The sequence below is a fragment of the Nicotiana sylvestris genome, chromosome 2 (genome assembly GCF_000393655.2).
Source record: "Nicotiana sylvestris chromosome 2, ASM39365v2, whole genome shotgun sequence".
In the NCBI taxonomy this organism is placed as follows: domain Eukaryota; kingdom Viridiplantae; phylum Streptophyta; class Magnoliopsida; order Solanales; family Solanaceae; genus Nicotiana; species Nicotiana sylvestris.
In genome coordinates, this window is record NC_091058.1 from 147,160,572 (window position 1) to 147,185,413 (window position 24,842).

At 37.4% G+C, this 24,842-nt stretch overlaps 2 protein-coding genes across 2 annotated transcripts; both read left to right on the top strand.

Annotated features, from left to right (window-relative positions):
- The first annotated feature begins 9,161 nt into the window (after window positions 1-9,161).
- On the top strand, window positions 9,162-12,878 carry LOC104210078 (mannose-6-phosphate isomerase 1-like). The gene is made up of 5 exons (XM_009758882.2): window positions 9,162-9,681; window positions 10,264-10,431; window positions 11,003-11,215; window positions 11,365-11,631; window positions 12,086-12,878. Exons 1-5 carry the CDS (start codon window positions 9,373-9,375, stop codon window positions 12,392-12,394), a joined length of 1,266 nt encoding a protein of 421 aa, XP_009757184.1. The 5' UTR covers window positions 9,162-9,372; the 3' UTR covers window positions 12,395-12,878.
- Window positions 12,879-14,353: 1,475 nt separating this feature from the next.
- LOC104210079 (receptor kinase-like protein Xa21) lies at window positions 14,354-17,408 on the top strand. Its single transcript, XM_070166721.1, has 4 exons — window positions 14,354-14,882; window positions 15,068-15,270; window positions 15,467-16,203; window positions 16,270-17,408. The coding sequence occupies exons 1-4, from the start codon at window positions 14,354-14,356 to the stop codon at window positions 17,318-17,320; spliced, it is 2,520 nt and encodes an 839-aa protein (XP_070022822.1). The 3' UTR covers window positions 17,321-17,408.
- Window positions 17,409-24,842: the final 7,434 nt, after the last annotated feature.

Sequence of the window (24,842 nt, forward strand, 5' to 3'; positions counted from 1 at the left end):
TTAAGGTTGAGTATTCGTATTAGCTGAGATGAGTAGGGATTGAGTTAAGATTGGTTATAACTGATTCTCCCTTGATAGGACGTATATACTTCACTGTTGAATTCCCTTGCCGGGATAGTGTAGTTTATTGTTAATCCCTTGCTTGGACTCATGGTACGATTGAGTTTAAGGTATATAAATATACTGGATCGGGTTGCATGCCGCAACAATGTTATATATATTGGATCGGGTTGCACGCCTCAACAATGCTATATATATATATTGGTTCGGGTTGTACGCCGCAACAATGTTATATATACTGGATCGGGTTGCACGCCGCAACAATGCTATATATATATTGGATCGGGTTGCAAGCCGCAACAATGTTATATATTGGATCGGGTTGCACGTTGCAACAATGTTATATATATGGGATCAGGTTGCACGCCGCAACTATGTTAGATATATATTGGATCAAGTTGCGCGCCGCAACAATGTTATTATTACTTGCTGTAGATTTCGAGTTGTTTCTCTCATATTTCTCTCCATTTAAACTGCATATTCCTGTTTATTTTCCGCCGTATATTATGTAATTGCACAGGTTTATTTGGAGTCTAGTCCTAGCCTCGTCACTACCTCGTCGGGGTTAGGCCAGACACTTACCAGCACATGGGGTAGGTTGTGCTAATACTACATTCTACACTCTGTGCAGATACCGGAGCAGCACTGGGACAATAACACTTGGGGAGCCAGCCTTCAGTCCATAGAGACCCCGAGGTAGTCCTGCAGGTATCCGCATGCCCGACGTCTCTTCTATTTACCTATATGTTCTGTTTTCATTTGTATTCATGACAGATTGTTTTCCTTTTCTTCAGACATCTATATGTAGTATTCATAGACAGTCCGTGAATATTGTGACACTGATTTCTAGGTAGAGACGTATGTTGATATTTTCGTACTGATTTTGGCATTATATTAGTCTAAGTCATTCGCATATTTTCGTCTTCCACTATTATTTAAACATTGATCACCTGTTATTACAAATTGTTAAAAAAGACTAAAATGAAGGAGTTCAAATTTCTAAATTTCATGGCTTGCCTAGCTTCTACGAGTAGGCGCCATCACGACTCCCGAGGGTGGGAAATCTGGGTCGTGATAATTTTTTCCTAAGCTCGGGAATTAACCCCGTGCCTAGGTTTACCTTCTGTTCGGGTAGATGCTCGATAAATATGACATGTTCCAACTCCTCGACCGTTGATTTAGTGGCTTAAGAATCATCGGGGACTATAAAAGATCTGGGAACCCCGTAATTATCGTCTTCATCAGTCCCCTGTTTATCCAATTGGGTTGTGCCCGGTGTCGGTAGTTGCTATTTAGCCTCTTGCTTTGTACTAGAACTTGGTTCCTTTGACGTTGCGAGTGTTGATATTGGAATCACCTCTTCGACTGCAAACATTCCCTTTGCGGCTTATTGTTCCCTGTAGATTGTTTTAATCCCACCTGGCATTGGGAATTTTAACACTTGGTGAAGAGGTGAGGGCACTACCCTCATGTTGTGGATCCACGACCTCTTGAACAGGCGTTGTACCTCATGTCTCCTTCAATCACATAAAACTTGGCCTCTTGGAATGTCCCGGTGGCATGCACTGGTAATGTTATCTCCCCCATAGTGGTTTCACATGTCATGGTGAATCCGTTCAGAACTTGGACTGTAGGTACGATTTGATCTTGTAGATCGAGTTGTTCTATGACCCTCGATCAGATGATGTTTTGTGAGCTACCTGAATCAATTAACACACGCTTAACTCGAGATTTATTTATGAGTACAGATATTACCAGTGCATCATTGTGGGGCTGCACGATCCTTTCTGTGTCCTCGTTGTTGAATGACAAGGTTCCTTCCGGTATGTAATCTCGAGTACGTTTTTCCCTTGTGATGGATACCCTAGTGTGTTTCAACACTTGAGGGATATCGACCCCACCAATGATCATGTTAATGATGTGTTGAGGTTCTTTTTGTTCAGTTTGTTTATTAGATTCCCTATTCCTGAAATGGTTCTTGGCTCAGTCGCTAAGGAATTCTCAAAGGTACCCGTTGTTGAATAGACGTGCTACTTCCTCTCTCAATTGTCGGCAATCCTCTGTCCTGTGGGCATGAGTGCCATGATATTTGCACATCTGGTTAGGATCCCTTTGGGCAGGATCAGATTGTAGGGGTCAAGGCCATTTGTGTCTTTGATGCGTCCGATAGTTGATACAATGGCGACAACATCAACGTTAAAGTTATATTCGGATAACCTCGGTGCTTCCTTAGGCTTGATATGCCTGTAGAAACTGTTCTTGCACATGAGTCCCCAGTTGTTCTGACCAGATCACTTCTCCTTTCACTTCGCATAGAATTCCGCATGGACCCACTACTTCTTTGATATCTATTGTAAGGACGATAGGTTCACGATCGATATCTCTCTTGACTCCGTCAACGGTTCTGACGGGATAAACGGACCCCAAGTTGGTCATCTTCGACTCTTATTTTTGATTGATACCGGTTATGCATGTTGTCCCAAGTAATACCCGGATATTATATCATATTTTGCTTCAACTGCTATGAAGCCACCGAGCTTCAAACATTGAGTCCCTGGGTAAAAACTTGAACTACTCAATCATCAGCGACTAGTGGTAGGTCCATCCGTTCCATCCGTTTCTCCGAATTTTTTCAACATGACAGACTCGATCTCATCATCCTCTAAGTCGTTCCCTTTGATGGCGCATGTGTAGGAGGTAACATGCTTATTCGGCTCGGGTACTTAGGAATATCGGGCATGCAAAATGTTTTAGGGATCGGTTTTGGATCCACACTCAAAGGGAATGGTTTTTGCACGAACTTCTTGGAATCTAGGCTTTTCAGTATCGACGGGGCTCACGGGATTTGGTCGACCCTGGAATTGTAGGTTTCTACCTTTTTGTCATTTGCTTCGATTTTTTTCTTCCTGATTCCATCCATTCTGTCAGCTCCTCGAGCATTTTTATGATCTCGGTGTTAGTCCCCGATTCATTTCCATTCGACCTCTCTACGACTGGTTCGTCCCTACGGGTGATTTCCTGGGACAGATCGGGTTCAATTCTACTCGGTGTACGGCTTTGGTTCTGTAATTGAGCTATAGTCGCATGTTGAGCCTGTAACATTTCGAAGATCATCCGTAAATTAATCTCGTCCCCTCCATTGTTTTGAGTATTTTGCACTATCAATCAGGCTCCACCATAGATTCTATGCTTAGGGTCGGTAGGCAGATTTGTGTTGATAGCCACATGCGAGTTAGCATCTAACGGGTCCGCGACTGGAATTCCGATGGGATCAACGGGCGGTACCTCATTATCGAGCGCTATGTTGTTATTTTCACCCTGGTGGCCGGACTCATTGTCAACAGGTCGGGGTGCTAATTGTGAGTTTGACATTCTGAGCTTTAACCTGAAATTAGAGGCACTTCAAAGAACAAGTGTAAAGTAGCGTGTGTTATAGAAATTTATATCAAATAACCACTATTATCCTTAGCCCCACGGTGGGTGCCAAACTGTTTACCCTCAAAATCAATAACAATTGAATTTGTAAGTGGTTTTAAAGATACATGAATTAATTTGACACAAATCGATAAATTAAATTGCAATTAAAGTGAACAATGATAGTAAATTCAAACCGCACAACTTGAACAGTTATAGTCTTGGAAAGTAAGTCTCACTTGAATTGGATGCAATTTGATCAAAATCAAGATACAGAAGAACAAGAGCTTAAAGAAAGAAATTAATAATATACTACTTTGGAATGTGTGTTACAATGTCCTTTACAAGTAATCAGACCCCCTTTATATAGTAAGTGAATCCTACTTTAGGTGCAATTCTATAAAAGGTAAAAATCTTTTGATTTGTTGTTTTGCCGGTTCCTTATTGATACGTGCCGAGATTTTCACTTTAATATCCGTCTAGTCACGGATATTTCAGCCTTATGTTATTTCGGTCTTCTGTTGGTTACGCTGACAATGTTTCCTCAAGCTCGTTCGGGGTCAGGGTCGATTCCGGGATCACGGGCTCAATGTTCTCGAGGACAGACATTTCGATTTCGGGTTCTGGCCCAGTGGGACTTGGGGTCGATCTTTAGTCCCTCACGTTCTGAGCCGGATCTATCATGTCATAGCCGAGCCCGATTTCTACTGTATACAATCATAAACAAATTTCTCCCGGAATTGTCCGTCGATTACGGTATAGAGCTAAAAATTTATTGCTTACGGCCAAGTCTCAATACAAATTAAAGTAACAAACCGCATACTATCTACTGTATTTCATGGCGCTAATGCTAAAGTTTCTTGGCATATTGACACTTGGGAAGTTAATGCCAAGTATTAAGTAAAACACTTCCAATTATGACATATTATTAGTTAATTAGGGGAGATTGGTCTTCCAACAATGAAGTACTAGAACCTAGCTACTAAGACCAAAGGTTTGTATTTGTGAAGTACTTATTTTATGCCAAAACCATACAGATTACTGATTATACGATTAAATCATGCAAGATGGATAACAAAATCATTGAAGCAAGTTAAAAAAAATGAATTCGAAATCCTTATCGAACTTGTTAAATACCCTTCATAAAAAAATGTTACGTATCAAATATTTTTATGATAAGTGCCTCAATACTTTAAACAACATATTTTAAAGAAAATATGATGTATTATCACTTTAATTTACAAATTTTAACATATGAAATATATTTGATTGAAGGTTGAGAAAAGAAAAAAAGTATTAGTAACAATTGAAGTTGATAAAGATTATTTTGAAGTATAAATGTTATCAGCTCATAAATATTTTTCATTGCTGAAGTTTGTTTTGCATAGCCAATTTTAGAATATTTATGCCAAGTTGCAAACCACTTTACTTCTTTTCCTATATATCTGTTCTTTAACCTCACGCATTTCTTGTTCTCCAATCCCGAGATATCGATATCCCCTTAGGCGGCTAACATAAAACATTTGACATGACATACTCGAATTTGGTTTCTTCGTATCATATAAAAACACTGCCTCTCCAGTTAAAATGTTTTTTTTTTTTTTAAAATACCAGCATTTAAAAGACAAAAAACAAAAATTCAACAAAACAACATGATCAATCCAGCTAGACAAGAGTGGCTAGGAAACTTAATAAGATTAAAACTTGTATATGGCGATTAATTAGACGCCGTTAATTAGAACGGTAGAATTTCAGTTACCAATTTATATCGTAAAAAAAATGAAAAAGAAGAATAAGTGACGTGTTTGAAGTCAAATATTTTATTTATTTATTACAATACGTAAAGGTGTGCCCAAGCATGACGTGTACTGTGGAAGCAGAAAAAAGAAAGGCACCGCTTGAGATTTGAGATCATGACGGCGTGCGTGACTCTTCCGCAATTCGGAGCATATTTCAATATTAATATACCCAAAAGATAAGTAGTTGCATATTTCCTTTTTCTCCCTGGTGCCCCCAAATTTAACATAAACATTTTCCTTTTTCTTGATATCTGCACTAAACTTAACATATCAATTTATCAATATTAATGATTATATTTCAAATTTAAATTAATTAAAGTGATCTATAAGTTTTTGTACTATCAATTATTTACTCCCCGACTTAATTTATGTGATACTCTATATATCCTTTTTAGTTAATTTTAAAAATAATAATACATTTATATTTAGCACTCCAACAGTAGTTTAGCTTAAAAATGTTAGATTTACCCTTAATAAGATAATTTATAGCCACACAAATAAATATATAGGTTATTCTAGATCATAAATTGCAAAAGTCTCTTTTTCTTTTTTAAATTCTATATCTAATCAAACATCATCGCAACAACTGGAATCGAGAGAGTATAACTTATTTTTTTTACATATCTTTCTTCAAAAGAATTCTTGTTGTTATATTATATATTGATAGCATTTCCAAAACAAGCTTGTTAGATGGTTAGAAAAATTATTAGTACAAGACATACTGATTTTGTGACCAAAGAAGATACAAACACGGATGATAAGACATGAGTTGTATTTACATGTACCTGGAAACTCTGATAGGGTATCATGGAAGTGTTTAATTAATGTTCAAAAAATGATGCAAGGCGCCAAAGGTTATATTTACTACGTGGCTTCACCTTCAGGATAAGCTGCTCACTAGTACTGACAGACTTGCTAAATGAGGACTCAATGTTAATACAAATTATGTATTCTGTCAAATTTATCTTGAAAGCAGGGATTACATATTTGTTGAATGTACTTTTGCCACATATGTATGTATATGTGGAGCAGACTACTGATAATATATGGCTTCAGAAGAATCCTTACAATATTATGTGGCTACATGGGAGCATCGCTTTACAGTGGACTCTAAAGAATAATGCTGAAGGCAAAGCACAATTACTGCTACTCCCTCCGTTTTAATTTAGATGAGGTAGTTTGATTCGGCATGGAGTATAAGAAAGAATTTTTTTTTGAAACTTATGGTAGGGATAAAAGTTTTGTGAGGTCCTGACATTTTGTATGGTTATAAAAGCTTCTCGTTAAGGATAAAATAGGTAAAATGAAAAATTAAAGTTAAATTATTTCAAAAGTTAAAAATATGTTATTTATTTTGAAACATACTAAAAAAAGGTATATCATCCAATTTAAAACAGATGAAGTAATACATTTTAATTGGTGTATGCTGAGACTATTCATTCTATCGGGATAGATCAGAGAAATGTGAGAGTGTTTGAGAAGCGAAGCAACAGATGATATTGTTTGCATGCATGTGTAATGCCAGGGCATCAACTAGCATGTAATATATCGCTTCAAACGCGTTCTTTTTGGCCGTTGAGTTTTCTTTACTTAGATTTGAGTTTTTCTCTCTTATCTTGTTTACTCGAAGGGGAAAAGAAACCTCCCTAGGAGGTATGCCCTACCCCTTAGGAGTCCTTTGGCATGGGGTTATTAGAAAAAAATAATGTAGTCATTAGTTTTGTGCATTACTTATTACTTATTTGGTATATTTTTTTAATTTATGTATAACTAATTATATATCATATTTGGTATTATTCTACGTATAATTAATACGTAGCAAACCATGGTATTAGGCTTAGCAATGAAAGAGTTTTTAATACTTGCATAAATATTATTAAAGACATAATCCAACCCCTCAAAACATATTCCAAATACTTTCCACCATATCTTGTATATTTTTATATTGTGATATTTTAATTAGCTTTTCCCTTTAGCATTTTACTTTAATCAAAATAATGTCATATTTAATATTAATTTTAGTTTTAAATTCGTTCAAAGTATAAACTGCATGAATTTTTTTTATTTGCTCAAAATCTACCTTTTTTAATAATTAGTATTTTGTATTATATGTCATAGAAATTAAAATTTTCTTCTATTTTAACTTTAATATTTCATTAATTTTCTCTTTTAATTGTGCTCCCCGTAAAAAGAAGTTCACTTTAGAGAGAGTAAAGAATGTGGAGGGTAATAAACTTTTGCAATAAAAATAGTATGCAAAGTTTAAGAATACAACAACAACAACAACAACCCAGTATAATCCCACTTAGTAGGGTCTGGGGAGGGTAGTGTGTGCGCAGACCTTACCCCTACCCTGGGATAGAGAGACTGTTTCCAAATAGACCCCCGCATCCTTCCCTCCAAAAACTTCTCACATTGCTCTTGGGGAGACTTGAACTTACAACCTCTTGGCTGGTAGTGAAAGTGGAAGTTTAAGAATGTGGAGAATATTTTTGTAAGCAATCAATTTATTTAGAAATTATGTAATGCTTTAATATACCAAACAATGATATATAAAAAGTAATCTGAACATGGAGTAATACATTTCATTTAGCACTATTCTTATATAACTCCTACCAAATGACCCCTTAGTAGTGTCATAGCGAGTTATAGCTTGTTTGACCAAGCTTCCCCAAAACCAAAAGTATTTTTTTTAAAGTTAAAGTGTTTGACAAAGTTTTTAGAAGAAAAAAGTGCTTTTGAATAGAAGCCTGTTTTGGAGAAGTAGAAAATTTTAGCTTTTTCGCAAAAACACCTTTTTTGAAAAAGCACTTTTGAAAAAAATACTTATTAGAATCACTTTTTAAAGCTTCGTCAAACACTAATTGTTGCTCAGAAGTACTTTTCAAATTAATTAGCCAAATACGAGCTGCTTCTCACCAAAAATATTTTTGAGGAAAACACTTTTGAAAAAAAATACCTTTCAAAATAAGCTAATTTTTGAAACTTGGCCAAACATGCTATTAGTATATTTTGCACCAGTTGCTTAAGACAACTAACAAAATGTGTTAAGCTGCAATTTTGTACTCCCTCCGTTTCAATTTATGTGAACTCATTTGACTGGGCACATAGTTTAAGGAAAGAGAGAAGACTTTTGATCTTGTGGTCTAATGAGGCACATAATTATGTGTGGCTATAAATCTTTGTGTAAAAGTAAATTGTTTCCAAATAAGGAAAGAAGTCATTCTTTTTGGCACGAACTAAAAAAGAAATATGTTCACATAAATTAAAACGGAGGGAGTATTATTTACTGGTAATTAATAAATATATATTTACTTATAAAAAATTTACCAAAGTAAGATTGAAATAATATTTATATTACAAAAAAACCTGAAAAAATCCAACAAAAACGAACTAATCCAAATTGATATACTTTGTTTGATTTGGTTTTGATAAAAATCGAACAAACCCGATCTATGTACACCTCCGACTAACAAAATGTGTTAAGCAGTAATTTTGTATTATTTACTGGTAATTAATAATATATTTTAGTTATCAAAAAAATTTACAAGTACTAGTAGTGAAAATAATTTCTTATAAAAATATAAAATTAAATTAAATACTATAAAAGTCACTCTGATAAAATTATTTTATGACTTTGTGGGCTTTACCGTGTTCAATGCAAATAAAATCCAAATTTGCATTAATAACTACTCCTAGTAGCTTGAAAAAAATATAATTTTGTATTGATTATCCTTAAGTTGACAAAATCTGATTTTGTACAGTATTACTACTATTAAGAGGTTGACAATTGACAATATTAAATCTTTTCTCTTATTTATTATATGTGTGAAACCGCAACCTTGCGTGATAACGCTAAAAATTACTCCTATTTATTAAATCCGTCCTCCTTTGATTATTCCTCGTTCCCTCCTTTGAACAGTTTGCCTTCAAACAGAAGAAGCCCCCCTCGCTTCTTTGAATAGAGAAGCAGCAAATATTTATTGCTCCTCTGCACCCCATAATCCTCATCCTTCTTCGTAGACTTTCCTTTCACTTTAACATAAACAGAGACTACTACAAGTTTCGTAGAGTAACTCGAATTTTTGTTTTTTTTTTAATGGAGGAAGGAGGAGGGGTGGTGAGGTTGAAGGGTTGTGTGAAGAATTACGATTGGGGAAGACCGGGGAAGGAATCTCGTGTGGCGCGCCTATATTCGCGCAATACTGGTGACCATACTATTGAGCAGGACAAGCCTTATGCGGAATTTTGGATGGGTACTCACGATTCTGGGCCTTCTTATCTTGTGAAAGGAGCAGCTGAGAATGGATTGGCGTTGACATTGAAGAATTGGATTGAAAGCAACCCAAGTGTTGTTGGAGATAAGATTGTGAACAAGTGGGGTTCCAACCTTCCTTTTCTCTTCAAGGTTTGCTCCCTTCAATCGTTTGTCTAAGAATTCCTATTTTTTGTTGCAACTCTACCCATCTGAGTTACTGCTTTCGAAATTTAATATTTGCTAGATTTATTAACACGGTGTGAGCCAAAGCTACTGGATTGTTGGCCAGTTTCCTTTGGAGTCGTATCAAGTTTTGATTTTTCATTATATGCTCTCCCGTATAATTATATTCCTCTATAATAGCTACTGATTCAGGGCCAAATTATCTAACATTTGGTTTCAATTCGAACATAGATTTCATTTTTAAGCAAAAAATTAAGAGAGATTTTGATACGGAGGAACTACATTAAAAGTAGTTCAGTTCATGATTTTTTTTTTATATTTATAAACATTTAAAAATCATATGAAGAAAGTTCACTCTTTCATGTAGTAGTGGAGTCAATATAAAATTAGAAGTAGAAATACAAGAGTTGAGAGTACTCCAAATATCATATAAGGAGACAATTCTATTTATTTAAGTTAACTTGATACATTTTGGATGAGCTAAATCCCTTTGTAGTAGTTGTCTATCAGTATGGCATTGATAAGTGTCTAACGTGTGTCGACTTTTAGGTACTTTCTGTTGCAAAAGCTTTGTCCATACAGGCCCATCCAGACAAGGATTTGGCCACTCGTCTGCATAGTGAGCTCCCGGATGTTTATAAGGATGACAATCACAAACCGGAGATGGCATTGGCATTGACAGAATTTGAGGCCTTATGTGGATTTATAAGTCTTGAGGTACTCAACATCTTTGTTGTTTTGTAGGTCTAGTTAAAAATTTTGGAATTTTGTTAGACTATACTCTAGAGTAATGCACATTTGGGGTGCCCTTAAATTTACAATCCCCTTAAAATGAGCTCTGCCACAGTTAAGCAACTTGTTTTATTTAGATTTATAATCATTGAGTTGCGTTTTAGAGGAAGAGGTGCTTCAGTGTGGTAGATAAAAATCCCACCTGGCTGCTGCCATGTACATAGACCTGTCTGTTTTAAAAGAAAAAGGAGTTTATGGAATTGTTTAAATTAAAATTTTGTTTTGGTCTATAATATTTGCAGTGTTTTCAACTTTGGAACTGGCATAGTTACATTTGCTTTATCCTGGTCCTTAATCTTATTGTAGCATAAGCGCTAATATTGCACATAGAAGAATGGTGTAACTTATACTTAGTTAGGTAGTTGGCTCACTTGAGAAGCAGTATCTGTTGTGCTCTTTAGCTTGCGATAATAAATGGACTTAAACTTCCATGAGTATTTGAAATACAAAAAGACAAGTTCGATGTGATTTAACCAATACTTATGAATTTTTGTAGGAGCTTAAGTTGATTGTTCAAACTGTGCCCGAGATTATCGAAGTGGTTGGTAACGCATGTGCAGAGCAAGTATTAGACTTGAATGAGGATGGTGAAAAGGAGAAAGTTAAACTAGTGCTACAATCAGTGTTTACTGAGATAATGTCAGCAAGTAAGGATATGATTGCTGAAGTGATAGCCAGGCTGATTAGTCGCCTACACATTAAAAATCAGGTAAACTCACAATAGTCCATGGTAAGCTATAAGTTAGTATGTGTTTGTAAATCTCAGCACTAGTTGTAATTCTTCTTTTTGTACTTTTGCATGGTGGAGACTTATTCATGTGGATGGTAATTATGACTTTTTCATCTTTCACATTGTAGGCAAGGCAGCTGACTGAGAAAGAACAAGTGGTCCTAAGACTCGAGAAGCAGTATCCAGCTGATGTTGGTGTCTTGGCTGCATTCTTGTTAAATTATGTAAAACTCAAACCTGGTGAAGCTTTGTATTTAGGGGCAAATGAACCTCATGCTTATATATATGGTGATTGTGTTGAAATCATGGCAACATCAGACAACGTGGTACGTGCTGGCTTAACTCCAAAACACCGGGATGTTAAAACTCTATGCTCAATGCTCACTTACAGACAGGTACGTACTGTCACAGACACCATTAAGGTCATTCTTTAAAATTGAACTTCCTGATTGGAATTTGAGTATAGCAGCAACCTTTTTATGTACTTCAAAACATTCGGAGTTGACAAAGGTTAGGAAAGAGTTGCATTATTCTGACATCGAGTTACTGAATAAAATTGGTTAGGACATTTAGCATTATGATGCATATATTAAGCATCTTTCAAGAGTCTAATTTCCATCAAGAATGTTTCAAGTGTTCAAGTCACTTGTCTTGTCAATTGATGCGTAATATGCATCAATTATATTTAGAACATCTCCGTGTATACCCTATTTGTAGTTTCTATTGGGCTATTCCACATTTTTGGCTGCGTGGGAAGGCTAAATATTTGGCAAGACTCTTAAGTGCAATTAAAATGGTATTGGGTGTCTGCTTATTTATCTACACATATAAATTTGTTCTTTGCTGCAGGGTTTTCCTGAAATTCTGAACGGTACTGCAGTAAATCCATACACTATGAGGTTCATTCCTCCTTTTGATGAATTTGAGGTCGATCGCTGTATTCTTCCCGAAAAATCAACGGCTGAATTCCCTGCTATTCTTGGTCCCTCTATTTTTCTGGTCATGGAGGGAGAGGGAACAATGAACACATCATCAGACGAGATTGTTTGTGAAGGTGATGTCTTATTTGCACCAGCAAACACCAGCATTACAGTTGCAACATCTTCTGGTTTGCACTTATATAGAGCAGGAGTATGCAGCAGCTTTTTGGATAAGTGAGAGTTGTGCCACATCTGCTAAAGTTGGCCGATCCAACCTTGTAATATAAATGTATGCATGTATATAGGCATAATATCAGTAGAAGGATGGAAAGTTGTTATAGTTAGCTCATTATACGGGTTCAGTGATACACAATCCAGGATCAATCCTCCAGAGAAAAAGAATAAAACAAAAGAAAGCAACGATCGTCAAGTATCTGCATCAGTTGTTGAATGGAATAAGTGTGTGTGGAAAAAGTGAAGGAAAAAAATAACAGGTAAATCAGTGAGTTTTTAACCTCTAAACTCAGGTTTCTTTTAAATTTTCGGATCTCAACAATTGTCTATTGGAAAGGTTTAAAACATATACATATATATGGACAGATATATATGGACAGTTGAGCTTCTAACGGTTGTCTTTGTTGCAAAATTTTAGAATATGTCCGCTTGAAGCGCAAGCTAGATACTTTTAATTTATCTAATGCTAAGCTTTCAAACTTTGCTTATTTTGAAAAGTATTTTTTGTGTGATGTGTTTTTTCAAAAAGTACTTTTGGAGAGTAGTCGGTTGTGTTTGACTAATCGATCTGGAAAATACTTCTCCAATATTAGAGTTGCAATGTGTGCTTGGGCAAGCTTCAAAGAGTTTCTAGGGAGAAGTTATTATTTTCAACTTCTTAAATACAACTTTACTGCTGCTCAAGCGCACTTGATGTTTTCATAAAAGCTTTTGCCAAACACCTCAACTCTCTAATAAGCATTTTCTGTATAAAAAAAAAGAATTTTTGGCATCTTGGTCAAAAAAGGCTTGGCGTAGTTTAGAACATAGTTTAGAATGCTGGTCGAGAAGTTATATACTATACTATTCGGAAACAAGTTGAGAACTATGTGTGTCCCAAAATAATACTATATTTAGTATAATATCATAGCAAAAAAAAATAGAGTTTTATAATAGCTAATCTGGATGAATAAGTCAAACATAATAGTTAAAATGAGACGTTTACTATCCAACCTATGACATACGTAATGTTTTTGACTTTCTTCCTGTTCCTCTGACAGAATACATTTCCAAGACTGCAAATGGTCCATTTTGCTCCTATCTATCTAATGTGATTTTAGGTTTTAAGCTAACTGCGGATGTAGATGATGGGTTGCATCATGGACCCCTTCAATTAAATCAGTTTTCAACCCTTGTTACAATTAGATATAGATTTGGATAATTATCTTGCTAGCCTTGAGTGCCTTTTTTTTCTGGACAGCAATATGATAACACTCCACCTCTCTCTTTTTCAATATATAGATGATGAATTTCTTACTACCTCTTTGTGTGAGTATGGCACAACTTTAGCACATATGCTGGCACAAAATAGCTTAATATATAGCCATTAATCTTGATCTTCCCTTTTCTTTAACCTTTGTTTCCTTTGATGTTATATAATATTGATACGGCCATCCCACTAAAACATAATAGTGGGTTGGGCATATAAACACGATTACCACTAAGCATAAAGAAACAACTCTATTTTAAAGTTAACCAGAAATTCTTATAGGGTGCAAGGATTAAGAAAAATCTGATTTCATGGTGCTTCGGAAAAAACTTTCCACATACTGTTAGAGTCACGAGCGTATGAATTGTAATCTCTTTATATAGTTTTAGACAATCCTTATCTCATGAGTTAGTCTTTATGATCCAGTTAGGAATATAGCGATAGAGTAACGCTCGTGTTGGGAAGTTCTGGAATTCCACGTTGATTAGTGTCATTAGATGACTTTGAATAATGCTCACCTCACGAGCTGGCTTTTCTGCTTTTGTGGTTGAGTAGATCCAATTGAAATTAAATTCTTCCATCTAAGAAAAGTAAAAGGAGTTGAATTCTTCCGATCACCAGTCCACCACCAACCTAGTATTTTGTAGTTTGATCAGCAGAGTTTCTACCTTCAGCCCTTCTCTTAGTAAGAAAAAGAATCCGAAATCACTAATCATGAACATTCTGATTGAGTTTCTTGCACTTTTGGTCTTGTTTTGTCCACCTTGTTTAGCTAAACAAACCAACTTCACTGATTACGCTGCTTTACTAGCATTTAAGTCTAGCCTTTTATTGGAACCTCACAACATTTTGTCCAAAAACTGGACCTCAGAAACACACTTGTGCAGCTGGTATGGAGTTTCTTGCTTGAACCAGAGAGTTAGAGGTTTGCAACTTCCTAATTTGGCCATTCAAGGAAGTATTGTTTCAGACATTGGCAACTTGACTCAACTTGCTGTTCTTGATCTTAGTAGCAATGACTTGAACGGCAATTTGCCAAGTGAATTCGGCTTCTTGCAACAACTGAGACTTCTGAATCTGACCGGGAATTCTCTTCAAGGAACCATTCCTCCAAACTTAAGCCGTTGTCACTTACTTCAACAACTTCATTTATCAGATAACATGATCAAAGGAAGTATACCCCAAGAACTTGGCCTTTTAAACCAACTCGGGTTTTTGCGTCTCAACAACAATAACCTCACAGGCAAGATTCCATCTTTATTAGGAAACTTATCAAAGCTAGAATACTTTTATCTACATGAAAATGATGATTTGGAGGGTGAAATACCATCTGAACTAGGTGATCTTTCCAATTTGAAGCTCCTTTCCTTTCCTTTCGTGGCAATAGATTCACTGGTTCAATACCTGCTTCAATTTTCAACATTTCAGGATTGCAAATTGTAGATTTGTCCATAAATACCTTCTCAGGGGAACTTCCAAGTGATTTGGGTAATTATCTTCCTATCTTTGAGCGTCTTTTTCTGGACAGCAATAGGATAACTGAGAAAATCCCTGCTTCTCTATCTAATGAATCAAAGCTTATCTCTTGTTCACTGAAAATGATATGCAAGGAAATATTCCAAGTGAGTTTGGTAAGTTGCATGAATTGGTCTGGTTTGAATTTGAATATAATCGAATTTCTGGTGCCATTCCGTCCAGCTTATTCAATATCTCGTCGCTTGAAATCTTCAAAGCCAGGCATAATTACTTAAATGGACATGTTCCTCATGATCTTGGTACTTGGCTGCCTAATTTGCAGGAGATTTTTCTTTCACACAACCAATTTAGTGGGGATTTACATCTGCAATATGCAATGCCTCAAAGCTTGTGTATCTTGAAGTTGCAAACAATAGTTTTAGTGGACAAATTCCCATGATGTTAGGTAACCTGGTGCACCTTAAGAATCTTAATCTGCAAAACAATTTATTGGGAAACAAGCCTGGAGCCACATATCTTGACTTCCTGAATTCATTGGTAAATTGCAGGAATCTCGAGTACCTAATTCTTGAATCTAATCCTTTGAATGGAATGTTTCCGGAATCAATAGGAAATTTATCAAGCAAAATGAAGGTCCTTCCTGCAGCGAATTGTGGGATTAGAGGCAGTATTCCAATAAGCCTTGGAAACTTAAGTAGCTTGATTTACCTGGGATTAGCAAATAATAACCTTGTCGGTAATGTGCACCCCTCCTTTGTTGGCCTGCAAAACCTGGAAAGGCTGTACCTCACTGGAAATAAATTACAAGGGCCTTTTCCAACTGAACTGTGCAGCATACAAAGATTAGGTGTTTTGCACTTCGGAGAAAACAGAATGTCAGGATCAATACCTTCATGTATTGGTAATCTGACTGAATTAAGAGAAATGTCAATTGCTGCCAACAATTTCAACTACAACTTACCTTCAAGTTTCTGGAGATTAATAAAACTTGACGGTCTGAACTTGTCCAAAAACCTGCTGCATGGTTTTTTACCTTCTGATGTTGGAAACCTGAAAGCAGTGAACATCATGGACCTCTATTTTAATAAGTTTTTTGGTGAAATACCCAATTCCATAGGGTCACTTCAAAATCTAGTTTCACTAGATATGTAAAGAAATGAATTTCAAGGTCCCATGCCAAATACATTTAACAATCTAATAGTTCTTGAGTATTTGGATTTGTCTAGTAATGTTCTAATTGGTATGATTCCCAAGTCTCTCGAGCTATTGCGAGATCTCAAGTATCTCAATGTTTCTTTCAACAACTTGCAAGGAGAAGTTCCAAAGAAAGGGGTATTTGCAAATCTTAGTTACCGATTCTTGATGGGAAATCCAAGACTATGTGGAGCACCTGACTTACATATTCCTTTGTGTCCAGCTCAAGGCAGCAGGACAACAAGAAAAAAGTCTCTTATCCTTGGAACAACAGTACCTGCTGTTTCAACATTTCTTATATTGGTCGCATTGTTTTTCACATGGATGATTTGGTCAAGGAAAAAGCATGTGAAGAGCAAAAATGGATCAGATTCCTCATTCAGAATTGGTCATCAGAAGATCAGTTATTATGAGCTTCTCCAAGCTACTGAAAACTTCAGTCAGTCCAACCTACTAGGAAGTGGAAGTTCCGGTACAGTATACAAGGATAAGTTGTCTGGTGATAATGTCTTCGCAATCAAAGTTTTTGATATGCAATGGCAAGGAGCTTTAAAAGTTTTTGATTCAGAATGTGAAATTTTGAGCAATGTAAGGCACAGGAACTTGGTCAAGATTGTATCAACTTGCTCAAATATGGATTTCGTGGCGATGGTACTGGAGTATATGCCTAATGGAAGCTTAGACAAAAGGTTATACTCCGATAGAAATTGTTTGAGCCTGGTTGAAAGACTCAATATAATGATCGACGTAGCACTGGCCATGGAGTATCTTCATCATGATTATACTGTGCCCATTGTGCACTGCGATCTAAAGCCGGCTAACTTGCTTCTTGATCAGGATCTGATTGCTCATGTGGCAGATTTTGGAATTGCAAAAATGTTGGCACAAGAAGGAAACATTGCTCAAAGCCAAGACTCTGGGAACTATTGGTTATATTGCTCCAGGTATGATAATGTCTGTGAGCACGTGATTTTTGTTTTCGCGACAATCACTCCAAAAGAAACAAAATAATAGTAGTTTGGTCCTCCTGCACAATTTTTCGGATTTTACGTGACATTTTCGGTATTTATTTGTGATCTTCCCCTTTTGTATTTTTTATCAAAACAAAATATATGTGTCGTGTGTAAAAATATAAAGTGATGTTATTTTTTAATTGTGTGATTAATTGTTTGTTTAATGTTTTTATTAGTATTGTTTAATTTAATTAAGGGATTAAAGAGGAAAATGGATTTCGGATTGGGCCAGTCCAATAAGACAAGCCCAAACTAAATTATCCGGTCCAGTCCAGTTCGGCCCCAGGAGTATCCCAAACGACGTCGTTTGGGTCGTGCTTGATCTGGGCCGTTGATCTCAGAATGATCAACGGCCAAGATCACATACCCCGTACCCACGAACAGATCCGACCCGTTCTACCCGAACCAACCGTGACCCTTAGTAAGCTAAACGACATCGTTTCAGTTAGACCTTCAGATCCAGGCCGTTGATCGCGTTTGATCTAACGGCCGAGATCAAGCCATCCATCCCATATATAAGCTTCCCTCTCATACCCCACCCCCTATCCGAACATCCCTGCCTTTAGGTCATCCCCTCCAACAGACCTAAACCCTTCAGAACCTTAGCCGCCCCCTTTCCCCTCACCATTAATCCCGGCGGCATGGACGCCGGTGACCCCCACCTTAACACCATAGATGCACCTCACCATCCTGAACCCAAATCCATCAACCACTTAGCTCGAATCCCCTTCCACCTTCTCGAATCTTCATTTGAAGATTCGAGTCGGACCTCGACTTACACCGATCTACCCCAGCTTCACACCAGGCAGTCCCCGGACCTCCCTCGTGACCAAACCATGCTTGGTTTGGTCCGAATCTAACCAGGGAAACATAAATCCCAAATCTGCTTTTAGGAGCCCTAGGGTTCCTCATGACTGATTTGTGTTTGTTTGAGCCAAGTGATTAGGGTCTAGTGGACCTTAATCGAAGTGTTTCTCATTTGAGAACACTTCGATTAAAGTCCGTTCAACCCTAAGAAAGATTAATTCAAATCCGAGCTAGGGTTTGCTGATTTTTCAAGATTTTAGGTATTTTTGTTTTCTTTTCTATCAGTTCATGAGTTTTGTTGTAATTAAATGTTTGCTTATTGCCCCAAAATGTTAGTTGATTTTTATTTCTGAATTAATTAGTCGACTGTGTCCTGTCCACCTTGCCCGGGCCTTTGCATTTGGTCAAGTCCTTCTTCATTCACTGATAATGTGTATATGTGTATGAGTTGTGCAATCAATTGAACTTTGAAATTGACTGATTAATTGATTCCCCAGTACAACTTTTTGCTTAGTCAGTACAATTTGAATTGTATGTTGATACTGTTAGAGTTCTGATCATGGCTTTCGATTGTATATGTTGTAATTAGTATAGTCGAGTCAATACACATCGTCAATAAGTTCAAAGCTTTGAATGATAATAATTTGATTGGTTTTTCTGTTGAAATCCTACTTAAATCAAATTAGGAATTGAGTTTAACTACTTATAGTTCTTGTACTTGAATCAGAAATTTAAAGGTCTTGGTCTGTAACTGTAGTCTGAATTGGGGGGCATGTGCACTTGTGCACAACATGTGCATAAAGGACTTTGTTAAGATTAAAATAGTTTGACAGCATATGCTGTCAGATTATGTTCTTGCTGCCCATGTCTGCTTTTAGTTTAATAAGCCAATTAAAAGGGCTGTCAGGAATCTCATGGGAGGTTTTCATATTTTAATGTTGAGTGGAAAAACAGCAAGAAAGGAAGGGGTTTCTGATATGTTTAACAAACTAAAAGGGGCTGAAGTTAGGCTATAAAAGGAGAGAACTCAGACTGAAAGAGGGGGAGAGACTGAATTTTAAAAAAGAAAAAGCACAGACAGATTTGGAGACTGAAAATTGATACTGGATTTTGAAAGGAGAGGAAAACATCGTTGAGGAAAGGCAGAGAGGCGTATACAAACACATAAACAAGAGAGAAAAACATACAAAAATCAGAAACTGTTTCTTCCTACTGTTATTTGGTTTTCATTTGTTCAACCTGTTCAATCAATTCTGATTTCTTCCAAGTCTCAACTAAGTTATTGGTTGGTTTGCATTGGTTGTTCTCCTGGATTTGGTCTGTCTTGGAGCCTTGTTTCTACTGCACTGTTTGCTGCTTTTATTTTATTACTGCTTGTTCCATCGGCTATAGTTGCATCTTGCACTGGGATTTGTTCTATTGTTATCTGCTGTTACTGCTGCTGTTTCTGTCGCCATTGTTACTCCACTGATTTCTCCTCTTCTTCTGTTATATTCAACATCCAGGTACACATTTCCTACTGATGTAACCATGAAAGGCATGAATTGAAATATCTGAAGAATTTTTAATAGTCTATTGCTTTGTTTACAGCTTTGCAAATATTGTCAAAGTTGTATAAATTCTTTAATCTGTAGCCTAATAGAAAAACATTAGTAAGTTTGTACTCAATTGAAACTATTCTGGTCTAAAATTGCGATATGGTTGGTTTAGCAGTACACATGATATAGCCGTATAATTTATGAAATGCGCTATCATTTAGTATAATTATTAATTCATTTTTTAGCATTTTTTATGTAAGGTGGACGTTTCTCTTTAATTTCGCAAAAAATACAATACCATTCTAGATTCTCGAGTTTCAACTTCATTAGGCAGTTCATAGGACGAGTTCCAAATATCATTAGTAGCATCCTTTAGTAAGTGGTCTTGATTAATCCTGTTTTAAATGAGTTAAATTTAATTCAAGGAGCGTTTGTAGTAGTTGTAGCGTTTCACCAATATTGTATGTAATTTTCATCAAAAATAAAGTATGTTCCATGAAGTTTAATATCCTTCATTTTTGTAAATAATCAATCAGATTATTAATAAGAGGCCAGGATTAGTTAAGCATGTCATTTAATCAACATACATTTTTCTTTCTTTTATTAGAGACGAACATAATAGAAATGTAGTCACTTTAGGACGTCCTTTTTTTTTTAAAAAAGTAATGAGACGAGTCTCGTCAAACAAAGATACACATTGCGGGGCCCTCAATAATTGATCATAATAAACACATAGGTTTGGGATGGACCGTCTAGAAAAGTTCACTCCTTCCCCAAAGATAATAACGCGTTAGGCTCTTTAGGCGCGACTTAATTAAATTACATTCTTAAATTCGGGTGCACATTGATGTGACCCAAATCCAAATCTCAACGGAGTCAAGATGTGTTAACAACTACGGGTGCATTGATTGCGACGTGGTTCAAGATGCATTTTCACGACATTGCAATTCTATAAAAAATGGTAATAATGAAAGCGGTTTAAACTTAATAAAAGCACATAAGTCACAACATGTATTTAAATCAGATATTTAGCCATTATAACAATTTAAGCGACCGTGCTAGAACCACGGGATTCGAGGGTGCCTAACACCTTCCCTCGGGTCAACAGAATTCCTTACTTAGAATTTCTGGTTCGCAGACTTCATTTGGAAAAGTCGAAAATTTCCTCGATTTGGGATTCAAGATAAACCGGTGACTTGGGACACCAAAAGCCAAACCTTTCCCAAGTGGTGACTCTGAATTAAATAAATAATCCCATTTCGAATATTGTCACTTAAATTGGAAAAAACCCCATCGCGCATTTTACCCTTCGGGGCGGGCGCGCAAAAAGGAGGTGTGACAGCTCTGGCGACTCTGCTGGGGATTTTCTAGATCCAGAACCACTGGTTCAGGGTTAAGAATTCGAGCTTAGAATAATTGTTATTATTTGGCTTTATTTATTATCTGATTTTATTACATGTTTTAACTCAAGGTGCTAAATGATGCTTTTACCGCTTTGATATTATTTGAACTATATATAAACTGTACCGAAACCCTTCTCTTCTTACCTCCGGGGAGAAGCTCGCTGGTCGAGACTCCCTATTCTGTTAGTGTCAATACCTGAAATAAGAAAGAGGCCGGACAAGTTACAAAGCCGGACAATCTCGCGGGTCCCCAGTACGTAGCCCCTTCCTCGACTCAAGTTGTCCGCTCGGGTACACAGTCTAGAACATATACCCAGGTTATAAACCTAGTATAACGAAACTTCATGCCGTATCCCTAGTAGGAACGTTTATTTGCATCATGTTGCATTTGACATAGGGGACTCAACACAGGGGTTGGGTCCGTCTAAGACAGGCAACCTGAAACGAAAAGACCATCCTGCTGTATCCCATTTTGTTTTGCGCATTTATTTGCTTCGGATCTGCGTGCTGACCGGTTCCTAAAAAAAAGGAAAACTTAAAAAACAAAAATAGCAGTGTAGGGAGATAAGTACTTATTTTGAAAAATAAAACCAATGTCCAAGTAATGTCAAAACCTCACCGGTATTTTCTAAGAAAAAATAAAATTTGTCTTTTAGTTTGATTTATTAAAACCCCCCCCAAAAAAAAAAAAATTTATTCAAAAGGGTTTTAATTGATTTTCTCTATTCACGATGTACCGAACTACGCCGGTTTGATTCTCACCGGATGTGAGATACGTAGGCAACCCCCATCGGGTTCAACCCCGCTTTTGCTAAGATAGCCAAAACCAAAAAAAATGATGTGTCAAAATAAGTCAGGTGGTGCTGTTTTATCATAAATAGCCGAATGTTCCCAAAGGGACGCCGAAAGGCTGACTTTGCATAAACAGCCACCCTTTGGGTCATGTTTAGGATTTTTGTCCAATTGACCCACACAGCCTTAAAATCTTCACCCCCGAAGTGCTGAAAGGCCGTGTTCGAAAACTTGATCCTCCTTGTAAAATATTTTGAGTCAAGTTATTTTGTTAAAATCACCTTAATAAATGTGCAGGATGAGCACGATGCAAAATGAACATTTTTCAATAATGACCAAAATCCCTGTCAAGTTACGGCTATGGTGGAATGATTTAGGTGCTGAGGGGCAAGACGAGGTCAAGAAGTATCTGAAAGGTCTCACGGGTTTACTGGAAATCCTGCCTCGAGGGGATATCATAAGAGCTTTGATCACCTACTGGGACCCGACACACAATGTTTTCCACTTCTCCGATTTTGAACTCACCCCGACTCTGGAAGAAATGGCTGGGTACATCGGAAATGCTGAACTTCCATTAAAGCAAGAATACCTGGTCGTCCCAAGGGTCGTCATGGTGCATCGGTTCTTAGATTCACTAAAGATACCCAGGACGGTCCACAACCCGGATCTGGCTGCCGGTTTTTGTACTCCATGCTTCATATATGACAGGTACGGTCATGAATGAGGATTCAACAATCCGATCAACAAACTGTGTAGCAAAGGTATTCGTCAGAAGTGGGACAAGCACAAACGGGTAGCTTTCATGGTGATGTTTTTGGGCCTTCTGATATTTCCGAGGAAAGACGGGAATATTGATTTGAAAATATCTGGGGTAGTCAGTACTTTGCTCACTCAAAACAATAGTGCTCTCGCGCCTATGATAGTATCTGATATCTTTCGAGCTCTCACAGCCTGCAAAGCCGGGGGGAATTTCTTCGAAGGTTGTAACTTGCTGCTACAAATGTGGATGACTGAACATCTTTGCCATCGTTCCGAGCTCTTGAGCCATAGTTCCTCTGAGAAAACTTGCATAGAAGAATTTTACATGAGAACCAAAAAGATCAGTCTGCCTAAAGGAGTTATGGCATGGACCTCATTCCTTCAAGCTCTTACTGCCAGTCAAATACGGTGGACACTGGGATGGTTGCCTGTTGACGAAGTCATATATATGCCAGCAACTAGAACTCATTTCTTACTAATGGGGCTTAAGAGCATTCAACCTTACGCGCCCTGCCGAGTTTTGAGACAGCTCGGAAGATGCCAGACAGTACCGCATGAGGAAGATCTTAGCGCTCAAACAATTGAGATAAGTCCTGACGGACAGTTTCCAGAAGCGAAAATTTGCCAAATCTGGAGTGAGTGTCAATATTTGAAATCAGATACTTACGTGCGGGATCGAGCCAAAGGTGAGACAGCGCCAGGTTACCTTGCATGGTATAGAAGGGAACATGAGCATGAAAGGCCGTCTAAGAGACCTCACATCCTGAATTTCGCCGAATCGTCGCAAAGGCAGTGGGATTGGTTAGCAAAAGAAAGAGGCTATTGCGCCGAAATCAGCAGGTTAAAGCAACAAGTGGAAAGCCTGAAATATGAGCACAACGTGCAAGTTGCTACCGATCTGGGAGAGCGGAACAGGTTGATTCAGGAAAATGAAATGCTTAGAGCCCAGATCAAACAGATAAGGATGGATGCGGATAAACAGCCAAGGTGTCGATCAGACGAGCAGTTGATAAAAAGTCTAAAAAGTGAAGTCAGGGAATGGCAAGAGGGTTTAGAGGAATCTAAAAACGTCACAGCAGAGCTCAGGGCACAGTGGGATACAAGAGCAGATAAGCATCGCCGATACTTGAATCAATTGAAAGGCGACCACGAGAAAACTGTTGCTAAAATGAAGAGAGAGATGGCTACACTTGAAATCAAAGCAGCTAATCAGGCCAAGGATTTCCAAATTGAGAGCAGATACTGTTACGACATGTTAAGCCAGATGAAACTAGAAGTGCGGCGACTAAAGAATCAGCATATACAGGATTCTCAGATATTCAAGACGTGCAGTGATCAGATAAGACGCCTACTCATAGAGAAGAAACAGACCAGAGATAGGATCAGGGCCATTGCCCACGCCATCATCAGACGGTGTTTACGGTGTGAGAACATGACCAACATTACCGTTCTCTCAGCAGTGATGGGTTATGTCAAGCAGACCATGCACGAGTTGGAGCAACTTGAAAGGGATCTCACACCTAGGACCGCGGCGAGGCCGAATGATGCCCCGCGGCCACCAATGTTCAAAACCATAATGTACTCATAAGTCAAGCATCTTCTGCCTATTTTTTTCCCATCAGTTTGTTTTAGTCTATTTGAGTCTAGGTTTATTTATAAAGTTTGCTCTTTCTTTTGCAAAATGTAGTTTGTAATACACCGTTTCAACAATAAAAAGGTTGCTTCTTTACGCTCATTTGTGTTTTTGAACTACGTAATGATCTGATTCACGTGGCATCGTGATACATAGGCAATCCTCATCGGATCCGGTCGCGGTTTAACCAAAGAGAAAAATTGAAAAAAAAAGAGGGGAAAATAATAAAAAGCCTAAAAGAATGCCGGAATGACACATGCTTTCATCGCAAACATGTAGGAATCCATTTAACTGTATAGGTGCATCATGACCCAACGTGAGATTGCCTATCTGTTATTTGATTCGAATTAACCGTTCGTTTGTCATTGAGTTCCTTCTAGGTTTTTGGAAAAGGTGGTTGGTTTGGTGAAAGTCTGGCCTCACACTCATACTTTACGAGGTCGAAAGGGAGTGTTCAATTACCTATTGTTAAGACAGGAGGCAGTGCTCACACTTACTTCACAAGGTCAAAAGGAAGTATAGAAATGTCTTCGGAGATTCCGTTGCCAACAATCCCTGTTTTCGAGGAAAGTTCTATCTCGGCCGTCC

Bases quoted from the DNA above. Each gene is read 5' to 3' on its own strand.
- LOC104210078 (XM_009758882.2), top strand. From the start codon at position 9,373: ATGGAGGAAGGAGGAGGGGTGGTGAGGTTGAAGGGTTGTGTGAAGAAT. The intron at 9,682-10,263 runs GTTTGCTCCCTT...GTCGACTTTTAG, and splicing joins ACCTTCCTTTTCTCTTCAAG to GTACTTTCTGTTGCAAAAGC. The intron at 10,432-11,002 runs GTACTCAACATC...GAATTTTTGTAG, and splicing joins GTGGATTTATAAGTCTTGAG to GAGCTTAAGTTGATTGTTCA.
- LOC104210079 (XM_070166721.1), top strand. From the start codon at position 14,354: ATGAACATTCTGATTGAGTTTCTTGCACTTTTGGTCTTGTTTTGTCCA. The intron at 14,883-15,067 runs GCAAGATTCCAT...TCAACATTTCAG, and splicing joins CAACAACAATAACCTCACAG to GATTGCAAATTGTAGATTTG. The intron at 16,204-16,269 runs GTTTTTTGGTGA...AGATATGTAAAG, and splicing joins ATGGACCTCTATTTTAATAA to AAATGAATTTCAAGGTCCCA.